Source organism: Cnephaeus nilssonii (genome assembly GCF_951640355.1).
Source record: "Cnephaeus nilssonii genome assembly, chromosome: X".
NCBI lineage: Eukaryota > Metazoa > Chordata > Mammalia > Chiroptera > Vespertilionidae > Cnephaeus > Cnephaeus nilssonii.
In genome coordinates this window covers 24,447,683-24,475,638 of record NC_137071.1, presented here as the reverse complement: position 1 = coordinate 24,475,638, position 27,956 = coordinate 24,447,683, and the positions used below count along the sequence as shown (strand labels likewise).

Sequence of the window (27,956 nt, the reverse complement as noted above, 5' to 3'; positions counted from 1 at the left end):
AAATATTTAACAGTGTTCCACTGTTTAATCTAATCCCTTTTGATGGTATTTTCCCTTATTCAGTCTTTTTAGGTCCAGTGTTTCACAAACTTTACTGGGCACCTCAATCACCTGGAGATAGTTTTAAAATCCAGATGCTACTGATTCCTTAGATCGGGACTGGGACTAGAAATTCTGCCTTTCAAACATGCTCAAAGTCTGTGCCCAGGCTAGCAAACTCAGCATTGAATGGGAACTTGCTAGATTCGCAAAAAGTGCAGGTCCTACCCAAGATTTACTAATCTAGGAACTCTGGAGGTGTAGCTTAGAATCTGTTGTAACCAGCACTCCAGGTGAGTCCTCTGCAGGGGAAAGTTTAAGAACCACTGTTCTAGAGCCAGGGTTCTCAACAGGCAGATGAATTCTCAACAGGGTCCCCATTTGAATCAAACAAGGAGCTTTTTAAATTTGCAATGCCTACCTCAGTCACCCTACAGACAAATTATATCCTAGTCTGTGGAATGGACTGAGGCATCTGTATGTTTTAACACTCCCAGGTAATTTCGGTATCCAGCCACAAGAACCATAGCTCTAAAGAGAAAGCAGCTGATAATTGAATAGCTCCCCATATCTATTTGATAATTGAGTCATTTGGAATTATTTCATTTTGTTTAAATTTTAATTTTCAATTACTCATGTTAGCTCTCTTATAAAACAGCAGATTTTTTCATTTGCTGTAAAGTTACTCAAATTAAATTTAAGTACTAAAAACCTAGATAAGATATAATCAGTTTTGAGTACAATGGATATGTGTTAAATACTTGTGAACTGGGGAAAAAAATGTATGGAGGATCTCAGAGTTTTGGAATCCCACATTTATAATTATGCACTCTCAATTTTGTTTGCGGCTTAACAGAGGCACTGTTAACTCAAGCTAACCTCCTGATAACCTTAAACATGCAGTTGAAATCAGCTCATTGGAAAATATTAAACTGTCTTTGGCATTCTTAGGATTTCTATGAAATAAATCAACCAAAGCCATAACTTTCATTTTTTGCGAGGTCTAGGTAAAGTACTAGTCAGATAGTGAACATAAAGCAAGAGCAAGTGGCAAGACTTCATTCTGATAATTACAAGTTCCTTCAGGATATAATATTTTAATCTCTTCAACCTAGAGTGAAAACCATGATGCAAAATAGGGGATTATAACACTCTGACAACTCTTAATCAACAGATCCATGTCAAACGGAATCTTCATTAATGTGTGTGATCTCTGTGTGAATTTTCACATAATATACATATATAAACATAAAAACAAATATCAACTCTGAAACAAAATGTAAATGATTTGGAGATTATCAAAAGCAATCACTCCCTCATGACAACGGAATTCCTGCCCCTACATTGTGACCTCATATACCAAAAAGTAAAAATAAAAAAAAGTCAGAAAGAAAAAAGCTTAATTGAGTGAGGTCATAAAACCATAATTTAACCTAGAATAGAGGTTGTTTCATAAAGCAGCAATGAGCAGATTTATATTTTAATATTGTATTCCTTGACTCCCTCAAAAACCATTCTTCATATCATTTCAACTATTTTATAAACAAACACAAAAATCCCTCATAAGCCATACATGTTTAACTTAAGATATATTTTGTTTCAATAATAAGCACATTTCTTAAATTTTTGTAGGAAAAAATATTTTAATTTTTATAAGAAATATGCTTTTTCCACTTTGAAATTTTATTGATGTGAAATGTATAATTTCAAAAGAGGACTTTAGCAGTTGTTTTGTTACTGGATTTCAATTTAATACATTGATTTTCAGCCTTTTGCAAACACTATTAATTTAAAACATCTAAAAGAGTTGTATGATATCTTATAAGTACTTATATATAATCAATTTATTTTTAAGTAAAAATCATCTTCTGTAGGTTTGACTGGCGGTAGTTGTAACACAGGCTCTTTTAGTGAAACTATAAACATTCACTTATTTATGCTGTATCCATGGAGATAATTTATGAGTTTTTGTCTCATCGATAAACTAATATATCCATAAAAATAAATAAATAACCCAGTTTTCTGGGGGTTGACTTTAATTACTACCATTACTATATGTCAAGCATGGAATCTTCATTAATGTGTGTGTGTGTATGCATGAGTGTGTGAGAGAAAGACAGACATGCAAAGGAGCAGAAGAGAAAAATATACCATTTCTTTTTCTTATTCTTTGGAAAGTTTGTATATGACACATGACAGTGTTACTCTCAAAAAAGTATAGCTATAGTAAATTTTTCCAAATGATTGTAAACAATCTAAATAATGTTAAAATAAGGTGACTAAGAGCCTAATCTTTGGAAACAAAACTTCAGTTCAAATTCCTGGCTCCTCAACTTAACATCTGAGTGAAGTTGGACAAACTGTATCATACTATGGGCCTTAGATTCCTCTTTTGTAAAACAGAGATGAAGATCTAAAAACATCAACCTTCCAGGCTAATTTGTGGATTCCATGATATCTAGACTAGGACTGAGGACATGACCTGTGTTAAGTAATAGCTGTTTACCTCCTGCTTCCTGTATTTATCCAAGCTTTCATTTCCATAATCAATCCTGGTTCTCCCCCTATGCCTCACTCATGGACACCAAAGCAAAACATGCAAGACTGTCATCATCTCCTACTGCTGCCCTTTCAACATCATCTCTCAGTCCTGCACTGCCAGTAACCGTCAAACCCCAAATACCAAAATTATCTTGCAAAAATGAGACTGCTTCAGCCTCCAGACCTAGTTGTTTGTTTGTTTGTTTTTACCACTTGTAATACTCTGCCCATATCAATAACACTCTTCAGATTTGGGGGGAATTGGAAAACACAAACAGGGTGCGCAAGGAGCAAGCTGAGGGCACATGAGTGTGGAGTGGACCATTATCAATGGCAGCAGATATATTAGCAGGTACAATAGTGATTATAATTTATAGTTTGTGCCAGTTCAGCTAATCTAAATATGACAAAGTCTAAAGAAGGAAACAAAATTAACAGACAAGCATCTTAATCCCCAAGGGAGCTTCAGTATGAAATGGTCATATATAAGAAAAAGAAAGCTACATAAAAAAACTCCTGGAATATATCAAGGGAGAAATCGACAACAATACAATCATAGGAGGGGACTTGAATACACCACTGACACCAATGGATAAATCCTCTAGACAAAAAATCAGCAAAGAAACAGCAATCCTAAATGATTCACTAGATCAGATGGACTTAATTGACATCTTCAGAACATTTTACCCCAAAGCCACGGAATATAAGTTCTTCTCAAGTGCACATGGGACATTTTCAAAAATAGACCACATATTGGGTCACAAGCAAAGTCTCCACAAATTCAAGAAGATTTAAATCATATCAAGCATCTTCTCAGACCACAATGGCATAATATTAGAAATAAACTACAATAAAAACAGCCCCCCAAATTCAAACACTTGGAAGCTGAATAGCATGCTATTACATAATGATTGAGTTACCAATGAGATCAAAGAAGAAATTAAAAACATCCTGGAAACTAATGACAATAAAAACACAAAAATCCAAAATCTATGGTACACAATGAAAGCAGTCCTGAGAGGGAAGTGTATAGCGCTACAGGCCTACATCAAAAAACAAGAAAAAATGGTAATAAATCATCCAACTCTACAACTCAAAGAATTAGAAAGAGAGCAACAAGAAAAGCCCAGAGTGAGCAGAAGGAAGGAGATAATAAAGACCAGAGCAGAAATAAATGACATAGAGACCAAAAAAACAATACATAAGATCAACAAAACCAAGAGCTGGTTCCTTGAAAGGATAAATAAGATTGATGAACCTCTAGCCAGGCTCACCAAGAAGCAAAGAGAGAGGACCCAAATAAACAAAATCAGAAATGAAAGAGGAGAAATAACAACAGACCCCACAGAAAAGCAAAGGGTTGTTAAAAAATACTATGGACAACTCTATTCCAACAAACTAGAAAACCTGGAGGAAATGGACATATTCCTAGAAAAATACAGCCTTCTAAAACTCAATCAGGAAGAATCTACAAATCTCAATAGGCTGATAACTATGGAAGAAATCAAAGCAGTCATCAAAAAGCTTCCAGCAACAAAAGCCCAAGGCCAGATGGCTTCACAGGGGAGTTTTACCAAACATTCAAGGAAGAACTAAAACGTATCCTCTGAATACTATCCCCAAAAATTCAAGGACACTTCCAAGCTCATTCTACAAAGGCAGCATCACCCTAATACCAAAAACAGATAAAGACAACACAATAAAAGAGAATTACAGGCCAATATCCCTCATGAACATCGATGCCAAAATCCTCAACAAAATTCTAGCAAATTGGATCCAGCAGTACATCAGAAAGATCATACACCATGACCAAGTTGGATTTATCCTGGTGATGCAAGGATGGTACAATATCTGCAAATCAATAAACGTGATACATCACATAAACAAATTGAGAGATAAAAATCACATAGTCATATCAATTGACGCAGAAAAAGCATTTGACAAAATCCAACACCCTTTCTTGATAAAAACTCTCAGCAAGGTGGGAATAGAAGGATCATACCTCAACATAATAAAAGCCTTATATAACAAACCTACAGCCAACATCATACTCAATGGGCAAATACTAAAACCATTTCCCCAAAGAACAGGAACAAGACAGGGATGCCCACTCTCACCACTCCTGTTCAACATAGTACTGGAAGTACTAGCCATTACGATTAGATAAGAAGAAGAAATAAAAGGCATCCAAATTGGAAAAGAAGAAGTAAAACTGTCCTTATTCGCACATGCCATGATACTGTACATAGAAAACCCTAAAGACTCCATCGAAAAATTATTAGACCTAATAAATGAATTTGGCAATGTAGCAGGATACAAAATTAACGCCAAGAAATCTATGGCGTTTCTATACACCAATAATGAACTTACAGAAAGAGAGACTAAAAAAGCAATCCCATTTACCATCACACCAAAAAAATTAAGATAACTAGGAATAAACTTACCTAAGGAGATAAAAGACCTAAAGTGCTGGCAAGGATGTGGAGAAAAAAGGAATTAAAAATAAAGAAAGAAAGAAAGAAAGAAAGAAAGAAAGAAAGAAAGAAAGAAAGAAAGAAGAGAGAGAGAGAGAGAGAGAGAGAGAGAGAGAGAGAAAGAAAGAAAGAAAGAAAGAAAGAAAGAAAGAAAGAAAGAAAGAAAGAAAGAAAGAAAGAAAGAAAAAGAAAGCAAAGGAATGTTTTATTCTTTTTTAAAAATTTCTTTACATATGTGTCCTTATTCCCCAATTACTACCCCCTATTCCCCCCACTCATGCCCTTAGCCCCCTGTTGTCTGTGTCCATTGCTTAGGCTTATATGCATGCATAAAAGTCCTTTAGTTGTTCTCTCCCCCTTATCCCCACCCTCCCGTACCTTCCCTCTGAGGTTTGATGGTCTGATCGATGTTTCTCTGTCTCTGGATCTATTTTTGTTCATCATTTTATGTTGTTCATTATATTCCATATATGAGTGAGTGTTTTATTCTTTACTGAACCCATGTACTTACATATGGACAAAGGGATGCAAAAAAGGCTTCCATTGAGGATAAACACTGACCAACATAATTTGTCCTTTCAGATTTTACTCAGAAGCCTACGCAGCCTTCCCACATTCTCCCACCACCCAGGACATTATCAGTAACACCTTTTGCATTACATACTCTATTTACTTCTACAGGCACCAAATCTAAAATAATAAAAGCGTAATATGCTAATTAGACTGGACAGCTGAATGACCTTCCAGATGTCATTCCGGATGTCTTTCTGGATGAAGCTGTGGCAGCGGGGGCCAAGGCAGAGGTGGCTAGTGGAAATCAGGCAGGTGGGCAAGCAGTTAGGGGCGATCAGACAGGCAGGCACAGTGGTTAGGGGTGATCAGACAGGCAGTCACAGTGGTTAGGGGCGATCAGGCAGGCAGAGGCTGTTAGGGGCGATCAGGCAGGCACGCGAGTGGTTAGGGGTGATCAGGCAGGCAGGCAGAGGGGATAGGGGAGATCAGGCAGGCAGGTGAGTGGTTGGGGCAATCAGACAGGCAGGCAGAGTGGTTAAGGGTGATGAGGCAGGCAGGTGAGCAGTTAGGGGCGATCAGGCAGGCAGGCAGAGGAGTTAGGGGAGATCAGGCAGGCAGGCAGAGTGTTTAGGGGCGATCATGCAGGCAGACAGGTGACCAGTTAGAAGCCAGTGGTCCCAGATTGTGCAGGGATCAGGTCTAAACCAAACCAGCAGTCAGACATCCCCCAAGGGGTCCCAGATTGCAAGAAGGTGCAGGCCGGGCTGAGGGACACCCCTGCTCTCATGCATGAATTTTGTGCACTGGGCCTCTAGTAGATTATAAAAAACTTGGTTAAAGTCTACCTTCCCTACTACATACTACACTGACCTCCATCAAAGAAGGGCTCATTTCTATTTCATCTTTGCTTACCCAAATCTTGGGCAGAGCACACAAGTATTACCTACAATGAAAGATTCCTTCCAAAGAAAACTTCTGAGGTAAAAGGAAAGCAGTTGAGGAATTTCTTGTTGAAAGATCTCATTTATCTCAATGGGATCAAGTGGAATGTCTAGAAAGAAAAAGGCAATGGCAGCTTTGGGGATTTCAGATGAGAAGGAAGCTCTGATTATACACTGCAGGGAAACTAGATAAGGAGTTAAAAAGGCAGCAGTAAAATAATTTGCCTGTTTTAAGGTTCTGAACAGTGCTCATCATTTGTTGCCTTTTTCAACTGGGTGCATGGAAAAACCTTTTGTAGCTCATCTATGATTTTCAAAGTTTCTAAATTAGTTCCAATAGCTATACTTTACCTAAACCTGATAAGAGTTGAAAGGGAGTATAGTAGAAAGTAAAGTAATACAGGTGGGAAATTCAGGAAAGAACAAACAAGTATTGAGGCTAAAAGGATACAAAATGACAAAGCGATAAGACAAGAAAATCATAAAATACAACACCCCTCTACCTCCTGGAGACTGTTCCAGGTCTCCATCCCATCCCACTTGCTGACCAGACCTCAAGACATTGGCACAGTAAAGTCCATTCATGCCATTCTGAGAGGCATTTATACCCCCGTCTCAGAAGCCATCTAGCTCACACAGTATTTAGAGAAACTATTTCCTTCACACCCTGATAATGTGGCCTGAGCATTCATTAGCTTTAAGACATTCATGGATTCGTATTGGTGAGCTCCAAGGTATACCTTACATAGTACTTAAGGTAAAGTATGAAGTTAAGAACTATAGAAACCTTAAGTTAAACTTTTATGAACAAGGCTAGTAATATACAAAAGGACACAATGCTTCCTAGAACAGCGTCACAGAGTGCTTGATAGGAGCCTAAAGCAACACAATTAATCGTCTTTTAATGTCAAAAAAAGATTGACTGTTAGCATCAAAAGAGAAAAATTGGAGTCTGAGAGGTGTAATTTAGAAGATTTTATCTATCAACGTATGCAAGAAAGAGAAATGGAAGCTGGAGTTCAGGATATAGCCATACTTCACCTTGGATACAACATCACGTTAAGATCTGTTTCTCTCCCTTCTAAATCCTAATAAATCAATTCTTTGACTATAAATGAATATACTATATGTGATATAGTACAGTATATTATAGACTACTAGAGGCCCGCTGCAGGAATTTGTGCACGGGTAGGGTCTGGCTGGCCTACCCCAATCGGGGCTAATTGGGGATGGCTGGCTGAGGGGAGGTGACGTGGGAGGTTTGCCAGCCAGCCCTGCCCCCATCGGGCTGGTTGGCCAACTGCAATGCACATCATAACGACGGGTCATTATGGTTCTTCCAATTGTTCCAGTTGTTCCAGTCCCTTGGCTTTTATACAGTATATACACACTAAGTGGCCAGATTATTATGACCACCCCATCAGTACTTCGTTGGGCCACCTTTAGCCTTCAATACTGCAGCGATTCTTCTTGGCATTGACTCCACGAGATGTTGAAAGGTGATGCGAGGAATCTGACACCATGCCTGATGAATAGCACTGTCCAGTTCTGTGAGATTTGATGGTTGTGGAACCAGCTGCCTGATGGCTCTTTTAACTTCATCCCACAAATGCTCAATTGGATTGAGATCTGGTGATTGTGGGGGCCACCTAAGCAAGGTAAAGTCTCCCTCATGTTCTTGAAACCACTCCTGCACAATACGAGCACCATGGCATGACACATTGTCTTGTTGGAAGAAGCCATCTCCATTGGGATATGCCATCAACATGATAGAATGAACTTGATCAGCAATGATATTTAGGTATGTTGTGCTATTCAGATGATGTTCCACACGAAATAAAGGGCCCAAATCATGCCAGGAAAACATGCCCCAAACCATAACACTGGCCCCACCAGCTTGAAGGGTTGTACTCATGCATGTGGGGTGCATGCTTTCATGCTGTTTCCACAAAATTCTCACTCTGCCATCTGCATGATGCAAATGGAAACGTGATTCATCGGACCACATGACTTTTTACCAATGCTTGACTGTCCAATCCTTGTGTTCCTGTGTGAATTGGAGACATTTGATCTTGGTAACTGCAGACATCGAAGGTGTTCGAACAGGCCTTCGGCTTCCATATCCCATACGATGCAGTGTACGGCTAATTTGACTACAAACGTCAGGTGGTCATAATAATCTAGCCACTCAGTGTGTGTGTGTGTGTGTGTGTGTGTGTGTGTGCGCGCACACACACACACACACACCACACACACACTAGAGGCCCGGTGCACGAAATTCGTGCACGGGGGGGGGGGGGTTGTCCCTCAGCCCAGCCTGCACCCTCTCCAATCTGGGAGCCCTCGAGGGATGTCCGACTGCCCATTTAGGCCCGATACCACCGAGATCGGGCCTAAACGGGCAGTCAGACATCCCTCTCACAATCCAGGACTGCTGGCTCCCAACTGCTCGCCTTCCTGCCTTCCTCATTGCCCCTAACCCCTTCTGCCTGCCAGCCTGATTACCACCTAACCACTCCCGTGCCAGCCTGTTTGCCCCTAATTGCCCTCACCTGCGGGCCTGGTCACCTCTAACTGCCCTCCCCTGAAGGCCTGGTCTCCCCCAACTGCTCTCCCCTGCAGACCTGGGTGCCCCCAACTGCCCTTCCCTGCAGGCCCAGTCACCCCCAACTTCCCTCCTCTGCTGGCCTGGTTACCCCTAACTGCCCTCCCCTGCAGGCTTGATCACCCCTAACTGCCCTCCCTTGCAGGCCTGGTCCCTCCCCAGCTCCCCTCCCCTGATGACCTGATCACCCACAACTGCCCACCTTTGGAGGCCTGGTCCCTCCCAAATGCCCTCCCCTGCTGGCCATCTTGTGGTGGCCATCTTGTGTCCACATGGGGGCAGGATCTTTAACCATATGGGGGCAGCCATCTTATGTGTTGGAGTGATGGTTAATCTGCATATTACTCTTTTATTAGATAGGATAGAGGCCTGGTGCATGGGTCGGGGCCAGCTGGTTTGCCCTGAAGGGTGTCCCGGATCAGGGTGGGGGTTCCCTTGGGCTGTGGGGCGGCCCGGGCGAGGGGCCTGTGGTGGTTTGCAGGCCGGCCACGCCCCCCGGCGACCCAAGCAGAGGCCCTGGTATCTGGGATTTATTTATCTTCTACAATTGAAACTTTGTAGCCTGGAGCGAAGCCAAGCCTTTTGCTCCCTCTGTGGTGGCAGCCATTTCTGTTGGGATTTATCTATCTTCTATAATTGAAACTTTGTAGCCTTAAGTGGAGGCCAAGCCAGGCTAGGGTGTGTGGAAAGCTTGGCTTCCTCCATCGTCGGGAAAACCCAAGCCTCCCTCCTGCTCTCTCTGTGGCCGCAGCCATCTTGGTTGGGTTAATTTGCACACTCGCTCCTGATTGGCTGGTGGGCGTGACTTGCGGGTGTAGCGGAGGTACATTCAATTTGCATATTACTCTTTTATTAGATAGGATTAGAGGCCCGGTGCATTAATTCGTGCATGGGTGGGGTCCAGCCAGCCTGGCCAGGGGGAGGCTGACATGGGCGGTTGGCCGGCTTGCCTGCTGGTCGCACTACTGGTTGAGGGGACAATTTGCATATTAGCTTTTTATTATATTGGATATACACTGAGTGCCCAGATTATTATGCATTCAGAGATCATAATTATCTGGCCACTCAGTGTACATTATATACTAGGTGTACCGATTAATAATGCGGATTTTGTAATCAAAGAAAACACAATAATTTTAAGAGAAACATCAAAAGTCCTTATTCAAAGTAATGTCCATTGCTAGCTACACATTTCCCCATCTTTCTGGTAATTTGTGGATACCGTCCCAATAGAACTTTTCTTGTTTTGAGGCAAACCATTCAGAGATCCAATTTTCCACTTCTTTGTAAGTTTTGAAGTGCTGCTCAGAAAGTGCATGTGCCATCAATTATAACAAGTGGTAATCTGAAGGAGCAAGGTCTGGTGAATATGGCAGGTGGGTTAATACTTCACAGGCAAGATCTTTTAACGTGTCTTTAACTGGTTTTGAAGTGTGTGATGGTGCATCATCATGAAGCAAAATTACTTTGCCGTGTCTTCTGGCACATTCTGGTCATTTCACGATCAAAGCGTGGTTCAAATTGATAATTTGTTGTCGGTATTAATGGTTTTACCTGGTTTTAGAAGCTCATAATACACCACACCTTCCTGATCCCACCAAATTCAGAGCATTATCTTCTTTCTGAAGTGATTTGGCCTTGCAGTCGATGTTGATGGTTGACCTGGATCAACCCATGGTTTTGTGCATTTGGGATTCTCAAAATAAATCCACTTTTCATTGCCAGTCACAATTTGATGCAAAAAAGACTTTCTTTCATGCCATTGAAGCAACATTTTACTGATGACTTTTCAGTTTTCCATTTCTCTTTCGTTCAGTTGCTGTGGTACCCATTTTCCTTGCTTTAAAATATTTCCCATTGCTTGTAAACTATCGGAAATTGTTTGCTAAGCAACGTTTAATCTTTCTGCAAGTTGTTTTTGAGTTTGACATGCATCTTCATCCAATAATGCTTATAATTGTTGGTCTTCAAACTTTTTCGGTTGACCTGGACGTTCTTTGTCTTTCACATCAAAATCATCACTTTTAAAGTGTTTAAACCAGTGTTCACAAGTATCTTGAGATGGAGCATGTTCACCATAAGCTTTCCAAAGTATAGGATAACTTTCAGCAGCACTTTTCTTCAAAATAATGATATAAACTTCCCACAAATGCTCTTTTCTTGGCACGAAATTCAACATTTTTAAGCATAAAAATATCTATGATGTTAACACCTTCAGCAAATTTGACATATGAAGTTTTTAAGCTTGCTGTCAATACAACAAAATAGCATACATATCATATTGCATATCCTATCTAATAATAGAGTAATATGCAAATTGACCATACCTTCACTACACCCACAAGTCACGCCCACCAGCCATGCCCACCAGGAAACCCACGTTGGAGGCTTTTCCAGCCTTGGGCACCAGCGGGGAGCCTGCACGGATCGCAGGCAACCACTGGGGGTCGGCTCCTAAGATCCGTAGCAGGGACGCTGGGTGCGGCTGAGCCCAAGGCCGCCGCCTGGGGCCAAGCCCTGACCCTGAAAGAAGGCAGAAGGCGGTGGCCACAGCCAAGGCCTGGGTCCCTGGTGCCGGCAGAAAACTGGTGCAGGCAGTCAGGTGAATGAAGGTCTATTGCACGAATCTTCATGCAAACGGGCTGCTAGTATATTAATATATGTGTAACTCCATCTATTGAAAAAAATCCGCATTATTAACTGGTACACCTAGTATATAGATAATAGTAATATTATATATTACTAGAGGCCTGATGCACAAAATTCTTGCAAGAGTAGGCCTTCCTTCCCCTGGCTGCTGGCACTGGCTTCCCTCTGGCACTTGGGACCCAGGCTTCCCTCATAGCCCTGGCTTTGTCCAGAAGGTTGTCCAGAAGGAAGTCTGGTCTAATTAGCATAATACCCTTTTATTAGTATAGATATACAGTATACTATACATGTATAGTAATATACTATCTATACTAATAAAAGGGTAATATGCTAATTAGACCAGGTGACCGGCCATCTTCCGGATGTCCAATTTCCTTCCGGACAAAGCCACAGTGGTGGGGGCCAAGGCAGAGGTGGTTAGGGGCAATCATGCCGGCAGGGGTGGGCAGTTGGGGGCCATCAGGCCAGCAGGGGCGGGCAGTTGGGGGCCATCAGGCCAGCAGGGGAGAGCTGTTGGGGGCCATCAGGCCAGCAGTGAAGGGCTGTTGTGGGCCATCAGGCTGGCAGGGGAGCAGTTAGGTGGCTATCAGGCCAGCAGAGGTGGTTAGGGGCGATCAGGCAGGCTGGCAGGCAAGTGGTTAAGACCCAGCGGTCCCAGATTATCAGAGAAATGTCAGACTGCTGGTTTAGGCCCAACTCCTGTGGGATTGGGCCTAAACCGGCAGTCAGACATTCCCCGAGGGGTCCCAGATTGGAGAGGTTGCAGGCCGGGCTGAGGGATGCACCCCCATGCACAAATCTCATGCACCAGGCCTCTAGTCCTATATAATAAAAGCCCAATATGCTAAGTGTCCAAATGTTGGTTCAACTGTTCGACCAGTCGCTATGATGCGCACTGACCACCAGGGGGCAGTCACTCTGACTGGTAGGGTAGCTTGCTGCTGGGGTCCAGCCAATTGGGACTGGGATAGACAGGCCGGTCATGCCCTAGAGCCCTCCCGCGGTCTCTCCCTGGCCCAGATCGTACACCAGTGGGGTCTCTCAGCCTGGCCTGCAATCTGGGATCCAATTGCGTATGTTGGACAGCCGGGTTTGGCCTGATCCCCGCAGGCCAGGCTGAGGGACCCCACTGGTGCACGAATCCATGCATTGGGCCAGTTTTGGCCCCATCCCCACAGGCCAGGCCGAGGGACCCCATCAGTGCATGAATCCGTGCACTGGGCCTCTAGTATTATATGTTACATAGTATACTAATAACATATATTATGATATAGTAATAATCCCACTAAAAGTTAAAATGTATCACATAGAATAAGAATATGGACATAAATCTTTAGTGTACAATTTGCTCTAATGCTTCTTCTTACAACAAACATTTTTAACAAATTTTACTGCTGTACACATTAGCCTTTTTTCACTGGTAAATCAAATCATCTCAGGGTATAATGTAAAAGGGGGATTTCTGGTTCTAAAAGGTAAGAAATTAAAAAATATGATTCCACCAAGTTGTATTTGACTTTCTCTGAGCTTGTTAAAGCAACATGAAACAATCAACATTTTAGAAACTCATTATACTAATGTGTCTCTCTTTCATTTAATACTTATTTAACATTTGCTTTGTGTCAATTCCTGTCCAATTACTCAATAAGTATTAACTCAATAAATTTTTCATGATTAAGGATGAGATTGGTTATCCCCATGTTATAGATGAGGAAACTGAGAGCCGCAGAAGACTAAGTAACTTCACCAAAATTAACAGAGCCAGGATTCAAACCCATGCAGCCTAGTTGCATACATTACACTGGTGACCACTATTATGATGATTCTCATGAGAGCAACACTGCATTTGGAACTTTTAAAATATTGCTATATCCAAAATCATTATTTTAGATGTCTCTCCTTTACCGTTTTACAATAGTGTAAAATAGTATAACCCTTTTCTTCTTTACTGTCAGAAACAAAAGAATCTAATATTAAATATCTTACCTGCAATTTCTATCATCACAGAAAAGAACAGTAGTGACAATTGTCAAAGGTTTAGATGATTTGAAGCTAAAGCGGCAGATGAGCTCAGTGTTAATTCCATCGAGAGAGGCTTCAATAACTGTGCCTTTTGGATAACTCACAGTAAGAGGGTGAGTCTCCTCATCAATACCAAGAAGGCTTACTGGGGGAATCACAACCTTTATACTTGATTCTCTGTTTGAAATTAAAAAAAAAAATTAGCTCAATGCGTGCAAGTAATTGGCTTTATATATGTTTTCCTCTGTTTTGGAATTATTAGAGAAATTCAAACAAATATTTATAATAATATGCACATTTATTAACGATATTTTGTATAATATTTTATTTTCTGGTCATAGTATGATTTATAATGTTATTTTAATAAAGAACCACATAAGATGATCAAAAGTTCCTTTTGTCCTCTAAAGATTAAAAAGAGAGGGTTAAAACACCTGATTAAATACAATGTGTTTTTCACTACAGCCAGGATATAAGTAGTATTGCTCTTAAATATATCCTGACAAAAATTTACCAAAAATTACTTTAATAGCTAGAGCTTTATCACATGTAGACTAAATATTAACAGATTAATATACACATAATTTATTTTTAAATATGGATACTTTTAAGCACTATATACATATATAATGAATATTTTTAAATCATTACTAAAAATGTCACTTAATGTTCACATATTTCACTATATATCTCTAAATTACTCAGCCAATCTAAAATGTTTGTAATTTTGAATAACATAGTATGTAGTATTCACTTTTAAATCTAATTAATACTTGATAACTTTTGGTGATCTATACTATTTAACCATATTAGTTTGTTTTATTTTATTATATGTATAGACTCCTATAGCAAATAACAAGTGTTAACAAATGGGAAGCATATTTATAATGTTTTAATTAGAATGAAGATTATTCAGATAATTAACTGGTAAAAGTAAAGAAAGATCTCAACTTGACAAGGTTAAACCAACATAGTTAATTGCATAAAACATGAAAAAGTAATTTATAAATCAGGCTGGAATCATATTCTGTCGCTAATTATCTAAGTGTCACTGGATAAGTCATTAATGCTGTTGACTTTATTGTACCACTAGAGACCCGGTGCATGAAATTCGTGCACGGGTGTGTGTGTCCCTCAGCCCAACCTGCACCCTCTCCAATCTGGGACCTCTCGAGGGATGTCCGACTGCCTGTTATCAGGCCTAAATGAGCAGTCAGACATCCCTCTCACAATCCAGGACTGCTGGCTCCCAACTGCTCGCCTGCCTGCCTTCCTGATTGCCCCTAACCCCTTCTGCCTGCCAGCGTGATCACCCCATAACCACTCCCCTGCCAGCCTGATTTATGCCTAACTGCTCCCCTACCAGCCAGTTTTCCCCTAACTGCCCTCCCCTGCAGGCCTGGTCACCCCTAACTGCCCTCCCCTGCAGGCCTGGTCACCCCTAACTGCCCTCCCCTGCAGGCCTGGTATCCCCAACTGCCCTCCTCTGCAGGCCTGGATTCCCCCCAACTGCCCTTCCCTGCAGGCCCAGTCGCCCCCAACTTCCCTCCTCTGCTGGCCTGGTCACCCCAACTGCCCTCCCCTGCAGGCTTGAATGCCCCCAACTGCCTTCCCCTGCTGGCCTGATTGCCCATAACTGCCCTCCCTTGCAGTCCTGGTCCCTCCCAACTGCCCTTCCCTGCTGGCCATCTTGTGGCAGCCATCTTGTGTCCACATGGGGGCAGCCATCTTTGACCACATGGGAGCAGCCATCTTGTGTGTTGGAGTGATGGTCAATTTGCATATTACTCTTTTATTAGATAGGATATTTTGCAAGACTCAACTTTAGATTTGATATCATTTTTAAATTGATACATTTATACATTAATTCCAAAGTTGAAAGACTAAAATATTAATTCATATATTAGATAAAGTTTTGTAATAAATAATGCATTTTAGCACAAAATAATTTAAGCCACTTCTATTTCCTATTTGAGCAACCGAGCTTAGTTTCTACTTAAAAGGTAGGGTCTTGAAAGAAGAGCAAATCCTAAAGTTGTCAAGTTAAAGTTTAACTATACTCTCTCACGAAATGACATTTAGACCAAGCTCCATGGCATAAGTAAGCACTCATTACACCTTGCAGGCCAAGCTGAGAAACTAAAAGTTGTCCTATGCTTTCCAACTTGAATAATTTTTATTTATTGTCAACCATTACATCTCTCTCATCATTGATGCTCTATCTCTCTCTCCCTCTTCCTTCCTCTCTGAAATCAATAAAAATATTTTTTTTTAAAAAAAGAGCTGAGAGTGATCCCAGCCAACAGCCAGTAAGAAAATGGTGTCTTAGTACTACAACTTCAAGGATAAATTTTGCCAACAACCAGGGAGCTTGGAAGAGGACTTAGCCTCAGATGAAGACTGCTGCCCATCCCATGGTTTCTGTCTATTGAGACCATGACCACAGTCAAACTGACCCGGACTCCTAACCCAAAGAAATTTTTTATCTGAGATAACAAATTCATGTTTTAAGGCACTAAGTTTGTGTAAATTTGTCACACAGCAATAGAAAACTAATGTCCTGAGTTTTTAAGCTTGTTTCTTACACCATAAAGACATAACAATAATTCTTACAAAAAATTAAATGACTAACTGTGAGGTAACTAAGTGGGCTTTTTTTGTAATTTATTTAAATGTACAATTAAATATTTTAATAGTTCCAATTACAGAAGCAAATTAGACATTGTCATGACTCATAACAAATACAAACAAAAAGCACACAAAGAAAGTATGGTAAATTCACATTTACCTGTAATAACTTTGAGGTAAAATGTTGACATCCATCACACTTGCTACATCCAAAGGAACAGGGGTGAAAAACATGAATGCACGGTCAAACGATAACTTGGGCAATTTTAGCTCTCCAATCAGATGTAACATTTGGTAGCAAACTGGACTGTTATTTAAACGTACAGGTACATAAGCTGTGTATTTTACAGCATGAGCTAATGAAAAAAAATTAAATATTTTAGACTAGTTCACACACCAAAAAAACAAACAAAAAACACACAACACAAACCATTTAAGTAGTTTAAACCTTACTAAATATTAAAATGTACAGCTCAATTATGCAGAATCAATTATCCAGAAACTAGATTTCTCCTGCCAAGGAACTTAAAACATGTAATGAGGAGCTGTTGAAATAAAAATCTTTCAAAGTGAACTCTGTCTAAAAATAGACCAAGTCTCCTTAAAGTAGATTTTCATTATTATGGGAAAACACATATGACTGAGGAAATAGTGCAACAGGACTTTTTTTTTCACTGTTTTCTATGCCTTAATAGGAGCTACCCATCCCTTTAGTACATGCATTATGAAAATGAGGTCAGATCATTGCTATAAGGATTTCAGGGGACTACTGGGAAATGGATGTGCTGAGATGAAAGGAATGTGCTTTCTCACAGATTTTAAGTTTATGAAAGGCTGCCAGGGTCAACTGCCTAATTTCACCTGGTAGGAAACTCCCATGTTGGCAGCTCACTATGAAGAAAGGCAATCTGTGTTGGAGAAAAGGGATCAGCATAGGAGGCTGCAGGTTAGTCCTGGAGGACAGCAAGTTGCCAATGCCCTTTAGACCTAAATCCCCAAATATAGGTCTCAAAGTATTAGTGTAAGCAGCTAGTTAGATATTAATGAAAGAGAAGGGAGCAGATATCTAATTAAGCAAGATTAACTAGGAAGCTAGAGTTTCCTAGTTTACCCCAGGGTATTGCAGCATTACCCTGCCAAGGGGATTAACATTTTGTTTCCCTCAGTGGGCAGGAAGAACTGACTTTCCAATCTCCCCAGGGGACAATGGCCCATTCTCATAGATTGCCAGGTGGAAGGAGAACAAGTAAAGGGGAAATTCCTTTGCTGAGGGATACACAGTAGAGACCAAGATGGCACAGGGGAGAGCCCAGCATAAGCCCACAAAGAGCCAGGAAAGAGACTGTTTAGTTTGAAAGAAAACCTGCTCTTTCCAAACCTGGAGATAATATAATAAAAGCTTAACAAAGGCCTGAGTTTTGTTTGTTTGCCCATTCGTTCATACACTCTCTCTCCACAGCAGCTATGCGGGCTCAGCAGCCCCACTGAGCCCAAGTGCAGCACAGGTTGTGACCCAAATGCGGACTTGGGGTGGATGTGCAGATGGGGAAATTGAGACACAGAGAAGTTCTGCATCTCTGGGCCCTGGTCCTCATGGACTTGGTGAGGACAAGAGCATGTTTGTGGCCCAAGAGACTGGAGTTATTCCATAGTGAGACGGAGCTGAGCCATCTGGTTGTGGATGAGACACTAGGCACCTGGGGGGCAGTCTTGTATTTTTCTCCAATAAATCTTACCACTATACCTCATCCTTCTATGCATGGGTCCCTGAAATGCTTTTCTCATTACTCCGTGTAAGAAATGGCATCATCAGGAGGAAAATGTGATCTGGTGAGTATGAATTCAATATATAATCTTAGAATTCAAGAACTGGACACCAGAGTGGCCTGGCAGGTATCGGGGCCATTAAGGGTATCACCAGGACAGAGAATAAGAGTGTTCTGGATGCTGCGAACCTGTTTTCAAAAGTGACATCATTGTGAACCATAAGCAAAAGCAATGGACTCACTGAACTGATCAGACCCACTAGTTTTCAATGTACTGGATGCCTTTATGTGTTCAAATAAGCCCTTTACATGTTCAAATAGTCTGGAGTCCTTGGAAAGTGGAAAGTGGCTGAAGAGAGTAGGGAATAGGGACTTCCTATTAATAATGACAGATGACTACTAGTAAAGACTTTGTGAAAATATAAGAGATTGTATCAGCACCTTGAATTGATAAAATAAGTTTTAAAATTTTATGCATTTAAAGCATTGTAAATCTATAGGGAAAGGACAGTATCATTTAATGAATCTTATATTGTTAAAATTATTTTGGAGGGAACTAACATTAATTTTACAGTTAGGTAAGGTTTTAAGACTTATTGAATTCTGAATTTTAAATGGGCTATTTTGAGATTATTTCTAGGTTTCAGACCTATTAAATGTTTTCTGGGGTAATAGAGAAGGGGCTCCATCTGTAACTTAAGACTACTGGAGATTCAATGACACTTGTGGTTTTTTTTTTTAGCACAGATAATGCCTTCTCTCCCATCTGAGATGTAAATTATATAAACTTGTTACAGGAATGTTTATTTTTTTTAACAATTAAGTTGGGATTCTAACAAGGGAACTCCAGATTTGATTGTTTGGGCTCAGCTCCATACAGAAGGAAAAGTCAAATGGAAATGTTTCCTATTTCCTTCTCAATTGTCCAGTCCATTACATCTCGATATAATTGTTAACATGGACATAGAGGGAAAGTTTTGTATATAAATACAAATAGAAGTTTTAGCTGAACTAGCTATTTCTTTCAAGACCAGACACAGTAGAAACTGAGAAGACAGAAATATATAATGATACCTCATTAAAAATAAACTTCAGAAAGCAGAAAATATTTGATGTTTTCTATTATATTTTCAGAGTTCTAAGCAGAGGTAATAAAAGATGAAACATTTTTTAAACCTACTAATCACAGAATCCTATGTACTTTTTCTCTCACATAAAACTAAAGCCATTATGCAATGCCATGCTAACAAATATAAGCGAGACATCAAGATAATGCAACACAGTGCTAACAGGATATTATTAAGAGAAAATACATAGCTCAAGGAACTCTCTAAAAAGCATAAAAGCTATAATAGGTTCTTATCCTGCCTTTTCTATTGATCACAATAGCTAGTTGTTGGTATTTTATTTAGATTTCAACATGTTTAAAACGTAGTGTGCTGAAATTTCTGAAGCAAGTGATTTACTGAGAATGTGCGCTCAGGAGGAACTTGTAGGCAAAGGGGGAAGCAGAACAGGGCCAGGCAAGAGGCTATGAAAAGTTGTGGTTTGAGAATCCAGATTTAACCTGATCACACAGGGAGCTCTGAGATGTGAATTTAACAGAGAGATTGTCCCACAGGAGGGAGTGGGCTGGGCCACCTGAGGTAGTGGTGGTGATAATGCTTAAATTCCTAGGCATCTCTGCATGAGACATCTTCCTTCAGCCAGGGGGACAGACATAACCTATTAGGAGTCAACACCCACAACTGAGAAATGGATAGAAAAGCCCAGTCATAAGCATCTGCATAGGCTCAAACAGCATATATAATAGGATACAATCTAATGTTGATTCATAAGTAAGAATTATAAGGAAGAATAAAAGGTAAGGTACTATAATACATTAAAAAAATAGTTTGGAAATGGCATTTGCTATGCTTCAGTTATGGTAAACTAAATAACCATATGCTGTAAATTAAAGACAAATATCAATACAGACTTTCTCAAAAACAAGGAAAAAAAACTTTATAGCTTATTTTTAAGCACTTAGCCGCTGCTCCTTTGTTCTGGTCTGTTTAAAAAAGCTAGCTGTTGCTGGATCAGTGTGGCTCAGTTGTTGAGCACTGATCCATGCACCAAGAAGATGACAATTCAATTCCTGATCAGGGCACATACCCAAGTTGCTGGCTCGATCCCCAGTAGGAGGTGTGCAAGAGGCAGGTGATCCATGTTTCTCTCTCATCAATGTTTCTATCTCTCCCTCTCCCTTCTTCTCTAAAAGTCAATATAAAAAAAGAAGAAACTACTTGTCAATACCCTTACTTCATTAATCTCAGTATCAGAAACGTTCTGTGTTTTTATGCAGCAGGGATTCTCATGCAGATGATTTTTTAGCACCTTTAAACTGATGTTTATTGTAATTTATTGATTTTTATTAAATCTTTATTGTTAAAAGTATTACATATGTCCTCTTTTTTCCACAATTGACCTCTTCTAGCCTATCCCCTCCCTCTGCCTCAGGCCTTCATCACCCTATTTTCTGGGTCCATGGGTCATGAATATATGCATACAAATTCTTTCGTTGATCTCTTCCCACCCACCCAACCTCCCTCTGAGATTCCCCAGTCTGTTCCATGCTTCTATGTCTCTGGATCTATTTTATTCATCAGTTTATTTTGTTCATTAGATTCCACTTGAGTGAGATCATGTGATACTTGTCTTTCTCTAACTGGGTTATTTCGCTTAGTATAATACTCTCCAGGTCCCTCTATGCTGTCTCAAAGGGTAAGAGCTTTTACAGCTGCATAGTATTCCATGGTGTAAATGTACCATGGCTTTTTTATCCATTCATCTACTGATGGGCACTTGGGCTGTTTCTAGATATAAGCTATTGTAAATTGTACTGCTATTAACATAGGGGTATATGCATTCTTTCTGATTGGTGTTTTGAGTTTCTTAGGATATCTCTATATATAAAAGCATAATATGCTAAGTGGCCAACCGAGCAGTCTACTGATCAGTCACTATGACGTGCACTGACCACAAGAGGGCAGATGCTCCGACCTGTAGGTTAGCTTGCTGCTGGGGTCTGGCCAATCGGGACTGGGCAACACAGGGCTGGACACGCCCTGGAACCCTCCCGCGGTCCTTCCCCAGCCACCGGGCCCCTATCGGGACTGGCCAAGATGTCCCTGATCAGCCCCGATAGCTGGCCAGGTGGAGGGCCTCCACCTGTGCACGAATTTCATGCACCGGGCCTCTAGTATTCCTATAAGTGGGATCACTAAGTCAAATGGCAGTTTCATATTTAACTTTTTGAGGAAACTCCATACTGTTTTCCATAATGGTTGCACGAGTATGCATTCCCACCAGCAGTATACTAGGGTTCCCTTTTCTCCACATCCTCCCCAGCACATAACATTTGTTGTTTTATTGATGATAGCCATTCTGACAGATGTGATGTGATACTTCATGGTCATTTAAATTTGCATCTTTCCAATGATCAGTGACTTCGAGCATTTTCTCATGCCTTTTAGTCATCTGTATGCCCATTTGGATAACTGTTTATTTAGGTCAATTAAAAACCATTTTTTAATTGGTTTGTCTTCCTTTATTAAGTTGTATGAGTTCGTTATACACTGAGTGGCCAGATTATTATGATCTCTGAATGCATAATAATCTGGCCACTCAGTGTATATCCTATATAATAAAAGGTTAATATGCAAATTGTCCCCTCGACCAGGAGTTCGACCAGCAGGCAGGCTGGCCAACCAGCCATGTCCCCTCCCGCTGGCCAGGCTGGCCAGACCCCACCCATGCATGAATTCATGCACCAGGCTATACACACACACACACACACACACACACACACACACACACACACATACACACTGAGTGGCTAGATTATTATGCATTCAGAGATCATAATAATCTGGCCACTCAGTGTATATTTTGCATATTAACCTTTTATCAAATGTGTCATTGTCAAATATTTTCTCCCATTCAGTGTGATCCCTTTTCATTTTGTTGATGGTTTCTTTTGCTGTGCAGAAGCTTTTAATTTTGATGTAGTACCATTTATTTATTTTCTCCTTAATTTCCTTTGCCCTAGGAGATGTATCCTCAAACATATTGCTAGGAGAGATGTCTGAGATTTTGCTGTCTATAGTTTCTTCTGAGATTTTTATGGTTTCACAACTTAAGTCTTTTATCCATTTAAGTTTCTTCTTGTGTATGGTGTAAGTTGGTGGAATAGTTTCATTTTTTGCATGTATCTTTCCAATTTTCCCAACACAATTTATTAAAGACACTGTCTTGACTTCATTGTATGCTCTTGCCTCTTTTGTCAAACATTAATTGAGCATAGTGGCTTGGGTCAATTTCTGTGTTCTCTGTTCTGTTCCAATGATCTAGATGTCTGTTTTTGTGCCAGTACCAGGCTGTTTAGATTACAGTGGCTTTAAGTATAACTTGATATTTGGTACTGTGATAGCTCCAACTTTGTTCTAATTTCTCAAGATTGCTGCAGCGAGTCAGGCTCTTTTTTGGTTCCACATAAATTTTTGAAGTATTTGTTCTAGAACTGTGAAATATGCTGTTGGCATTTTAATAGGAGTTGCATCGAATCTAATGATTGATGTAATTAACATCATTAAGATGTCTTTAGGGTTTTCTATGTACAATATCATGTCATCTGTGAACAATGAGGGTTTGGATGCCTTTTATTTCTTCCTCTTGTCTGATAAGTGCAGCTAGGACTGCCAGTACTTTGTTGAATTAGAAGTGGTGATAGCAGACATCCCTGTCTTATTCCTGTTCTTAGGGGAAATGGTTTTAGTTTTAGTGAGTATGATGTTGGCTGTAGATTTGTCATATATGGCTTTTATTATGTTGAGGTATGATCCCTCTATTCCCACTTTGGTGAGAGTTTTTATCAGAAATAGGTGTTGGATTTTGTTGAATGTTTTTTCTGAGTCTATTGATATGATCATGTGATTTTTTTTCAAGGTGTTTATGTGATGTATCACATTTATTGAATTGCAAATATTGTATCAGCCTTCCATCCCTGGAAAAATCCCACGTGGTCATGATGCATGATCTTTTTATTATATTGCTGGATCCTATTTGCTGTTATTTGGTTGAGGATTTTAACATCTATTTTCATCAGGGATATTGGCCTATAATTCTCTCTCTTTGTAGTGTCTTCATCTGGTTTTGGAATTATTATAATGCTGGCCTCATAAGAAGAGGTAGGAAGTGTTCATTCCTCTTGGATTTTTTGGAATAGTTTGAGAACTATAGATGTTAGTTCTTCTTTGAATGTTTGGTAAAATTCCCCTGTGAAGCTGTCTGGATCAGTGCTTTTGTTTGCTGGCAGTATTTTGATCACTGCTTCAATTTTGTCAGTTGTTATTAGCCTATTCAGGTTTTCTGATTCATCTTTGGGAGACTGTATTTTTCTAGGAATTTGTCCATTTCATCCACATTGTCCATCTTGTTGACATATAGTTGTTGATAGTATTTTCTTTCAATCCTTTGTATTTCTGTATCAGTTGTTACTTCACTACTTTTGTTTCTGGTTTTATTTATTTGGATCCTCTCTCTTTGTTTCTTGATGAGTCTGAGTAATGGTTCATCAATATTTTTTATCTTTTCAAAGAACCAGCTCTTGCTTACATTAGTCTTTTGTATTTTTTTAGTATCTATGCCATTTATTTCTGCTCTGATCTTTATTATGCCCTTCCTTCTACTTACTCTGGGCTTTTCTTATTGTTCTCTTTCTACTCCTTCAAGTTATAGGGTTAAATAGCTTATTATTAATTTTTCTTGTTTTTTGAGGTAGGTCTGTAGTGTTATCCACTTCCATCTCAAAACTGCTTTTGCTGTGTCCCAGAGATTAAGTTGTTTTGTGCTAATTTACATTTGTTTCCAGGAAGGTTTTGGCTTCTTTCTTGATATTATTTGTGGTCCATTCATTGTTTAATAACATGCTATTAAGCCTCCATATGTTTTAATGTTTTTGAGTGTTTTTACTGTAGTTGATTTCTGATTTTATGCCATTGTGATCTGAGGAGATGCTTGATATGATTTCAATCTTCTTAAACTTGTAGAGATTTGTTTTGTGTCATAACATGTGGTCTATCTTTGAGCATGATCCATGTGCACTTGAGAAGAATGTATATTCTGCAGCTTTGGGGTGAAATTTTTTATAAATCTCAATTAAATCCATCTAATCCAGTGTGTCATTTAGAGTCACTACTTCCTTGTTAATTTTTTGTCTGGAAGATCTATCCACTGAAGTCAGCTGGGTGTAAAAGTCCTCTACTATGACTGTATTGCTGACTATCTCTACCTTAAAGTTCTCTAGAAGTTTTAAACACACACACACACACACACACACACACACACACAAACACACACACGATATACATATATATCTATCTATATCTATCTATATCTATCTATATCTATCTATATCTATCTATCTATCTATATATCGTTAGGTGCTTCTATATTGAGTACATATATGTTTATCAGGACTATATCCTCTTATTGAATCATTCCCTTTAGTATTATGTAGTGACCTATATTATCTCTTGTGATGGTCTTCATTTTGAACTGTATTTTTTCAGATATTATTGCTACACCAACTTTTCTTCATTTCCACTTGCATAGAAAAAAAATTTTTTTCTAGCCCTTCACTCTCATGCTGTGTGAGTCTTTTGTTCTGAGGTGGGTCTCTTGGAGACAGCATATATTTAGGTCATGTTTTCATATCCATTCAGCTACCGTATGTCTTTTGATTGGAGCATTTCATCCATTTACATTTAAGATTATTATTGACTAGAGGCCCATTGCACAGAGATTTGTGCAAGAATAGGCCTTCCTTCCCCTGGCTTTGCTCCCAGTTGCCTGGGAACCTTTGCAAGTCTTCGCTCCCAGCTGCTGCCCGGGAGCCTGCAAGTCTTTGTTCCCGGCTGCCTCCCAGGAGCCTGCAAGACTTCGCTCCCGGTCGGAGTACCGCTCCTGTAGCTCTCTCTGCTTCCCGCCTTCCCCCTCAGAGCAGACATCCGGCCCTGCCCAGCCATTCCACATCTGTGTATGCAAATTAACCGTCCACCTTTGTTAGGTTAATTTGCATACTCACTTCTGATTGACTGATGGGAATCACAGAGGTATGGTCTATTTGCATATTTCTCTTTTATTAGTGTGTGTGTGTATATATATATATATATATATATATATATATATATATATTTATTTATTGCCATTTTAACTCTTTATACCTATGGTTCTTTATATATTTCTTCTCATTACAGCAGTCCCTGTAGCATTTCTTACAGTGCTAGTTTGGTGGTGATAAACTCCTTTAGCCTCTTGTTGTCTGGGAAGCTCTTTATTTCACCTTGCTGGATATAGTAATCCTGGTTTCAGATTCTTGCTTTCCATTACCTTGAATACTTCATGCCATTTCCTTCTGGCCTACAGAGTTTCTGATTAAAAATCAGCTGACAGCCTTATGGGAGCTACTTTGTAGATAAAAAATTGTTTTTCTCTGGCTGCCTTTAAAACTATCTTTCATTTTTGACATTTTAATTATGATGTGTCTGAGCATAGGCCTGTTTGGGTTCTTCTTGCTTGGGATTCTCTGTGCCTCCTGAACTTGTGTGACTTTTTCCTTCACTATGTGAGGGAAGTTTTCTTCAATTATTTCCACAAACATATTCTCTATCACTTTCTCACTTTCTTCCCCATCTGGCACTCCTATGATGTGAATATTGTTATGTTTCATGGTGTACCACAGCTCTCTTTAGCTGTCCTGTTTTTTAATTGTTTTTTTATTTTTCTGATTTAGTTATTTTTTTTCTATTCTGTCTTTTAATTCACTGATCTCATTCTCAGCTTCCCCTAATCTGACGTGTATTCCTTCCAATGTGTTCTTCATTAGTACTATGTCACTCTTCATTTCCAACTGGTCTTTTTTCCTAGTTACTATATCTTTTCTCATGCTGTTCAGAATCCTTGCCATCATTATTTTGAACTCTATACCTGGTAAATTTCTTATCTCCATTTGTTTAGCACTTCTTCTGGAGAATTATTGTGTTCTTTCATTTCGGGTTTGTTTTTTAGTTTCCCCATTTTGGCTGCATCTTCGGGTATGTGTCTATGCCTTAGGTAGATCTGCTATGACTCCTAATCTGTAGTGCAGATCTGCTATGACTCCAAACCTGTAGTTCAGAACAATTTGTGACTGACCCTGAGTACCCTGTTTGGAGACATCAGCAATCCACAGCTTTGGCTCCCTCTGCTGGGGTGGGTGCCTTTGGAAAGGACCCAGATAGGCACCAGGTCCTGCTTTTCCTAGCACCAGGCCCAGAAGGAGATCAGGCAAAGACTTAAAGCCTCCAGATATCCACCTCTGCCTTCAGTCTGCTTGTTATTCATCTTGATTAGCCTCAGGCTATTGACCATAGGATAGGGCAAGAGGTCTTCCAATAGGGTGGGGCAACTGCCTGCCCCCCAGGCAAAAACCACCTGGGTAGCAAAGGTCCACTGGAGAAAGATAGCCTCCATAGTTTGAGGGAATGACTCAGCACAGGAAACCAGGTGGCTGCCCTCTGAACTCCAACCCCAGATTCCCCAAAACTGGCTTTTCCTCACACAGCTACAGTCCACTCTTTCCTATCTCCTTTGAAGCCCAAGGTGAGTGGCTGCACATGAAATTTTGTGAGTTGGCCCTTTAAGAGGGTGCCTGCATTTCCAGCCCTCTCTCCTTGACAGAGAGCAATCCTGCTTCTTTTCACAAACAGATGTGATGTGGGCACCTTTCTCAGTTCTGGTGCTCTGGGTTGGAAAGCCCAGCTTGGGGTTCAGACCCCAGAGTTCTCAGTGGTAACCCCCCACATCTGAGATAACTCTCCAGAACTTCATCTGCTGTCTGTGGGAGTCCAACTAGCCCATTTGTGCCTCCACCCTCCTACCAGTCTCCATGAGGTCTCCACTTTCTGTTCTTGGTTATCAGGATTCTTTCCAGTTAGTCTTCAGTAGCTTTTTCAGAGTAGCTTTATTTCCAGTTTGGTCCTGGGAGAATGTCACTGTAGCTTCCACTTACTCCACCATCATTTTGTAATAGAGAATTTTCTACCCAATATGCACCTTAGGTGGCAGGCTTGGGAAACACTGAAGATATTTACATGAAAACAAAAACAAGCTTATCCAAGGGGAGTGCGAGTATAGCCACATAAATTAGATTCATGAATAGTGATTCAGAGGGAATTGGAAATTTACTTAGAGACTCATGTGAGTCATATATACTAAAACATCCCAGCCTCCATCCCTGTGGCAATCAAAGAAAAAGAAAATAAAGGAGGTTTAAAAAGTAAAAACCACATCCCTAAAACTCTTTAAAGTCCTGAGAATAGAAGGCAGCTGTGCTCAATGACCAGTATAACAGGGTCTAGCCAGAGTATGCTCTTTTAATGTGCTGTTGAATTCAGTTTATCAGTTTTGTGTTTTTTTCAATTAATTAAAAAATTAGTTTGCTAGTATTTTCTTATTTCTCTGATTGAGTTATAAATACCTCTATGCTTATCAAGGCTACTGGCCTTCGTTTATTTTTATATCATCACTTTGTCCAGATTTTGTATTGAGGTAATGCTTTCTTCATAAAATAAGTTTGAAAGTATTTCCTCCTCTTCAGTTTTTGAGAAGAATTTGAGAAAATTGGTTTTACTTTAATGATTTGGTAGAATTCTCCAGTGAAGCCATCTGGTTGAAATAGGGTCATTCATGGAGTTGC

General features: G+C 40.0%; 1 protein-coding gene across 1 annotated transcript in view; it reads right to left on the bottom strand.

Moving 5' to 3' along the window:
* CFAP47 (cilia and flagella associated protein 47) overlaps window positions 1–27,956 on the bottom strand; it is a gene marked incomplete at both ends in the record, with an annotated part of 486,291 nt that overhangs the window by 317,531 nt on the left and 140,804 nt on the right. The window contains 3 exons of the mRNA XM_079765682.1: window positions 1,056–1,150; window positions 13,749–13,961; window positions 16,573–16,768. Of these exons, the coding sequence (XP_079621808.1) occupies window positions 1,056–1,150; window positions 13,749–13,961; window positions 16,573–16,768 (504 nt within the window). The remainder of the gene's footprint in view (window positions 1–1,055; window positions 1,151–13,748; window positions 13,962–16,572; window positions 16,769–27,956) is intronic.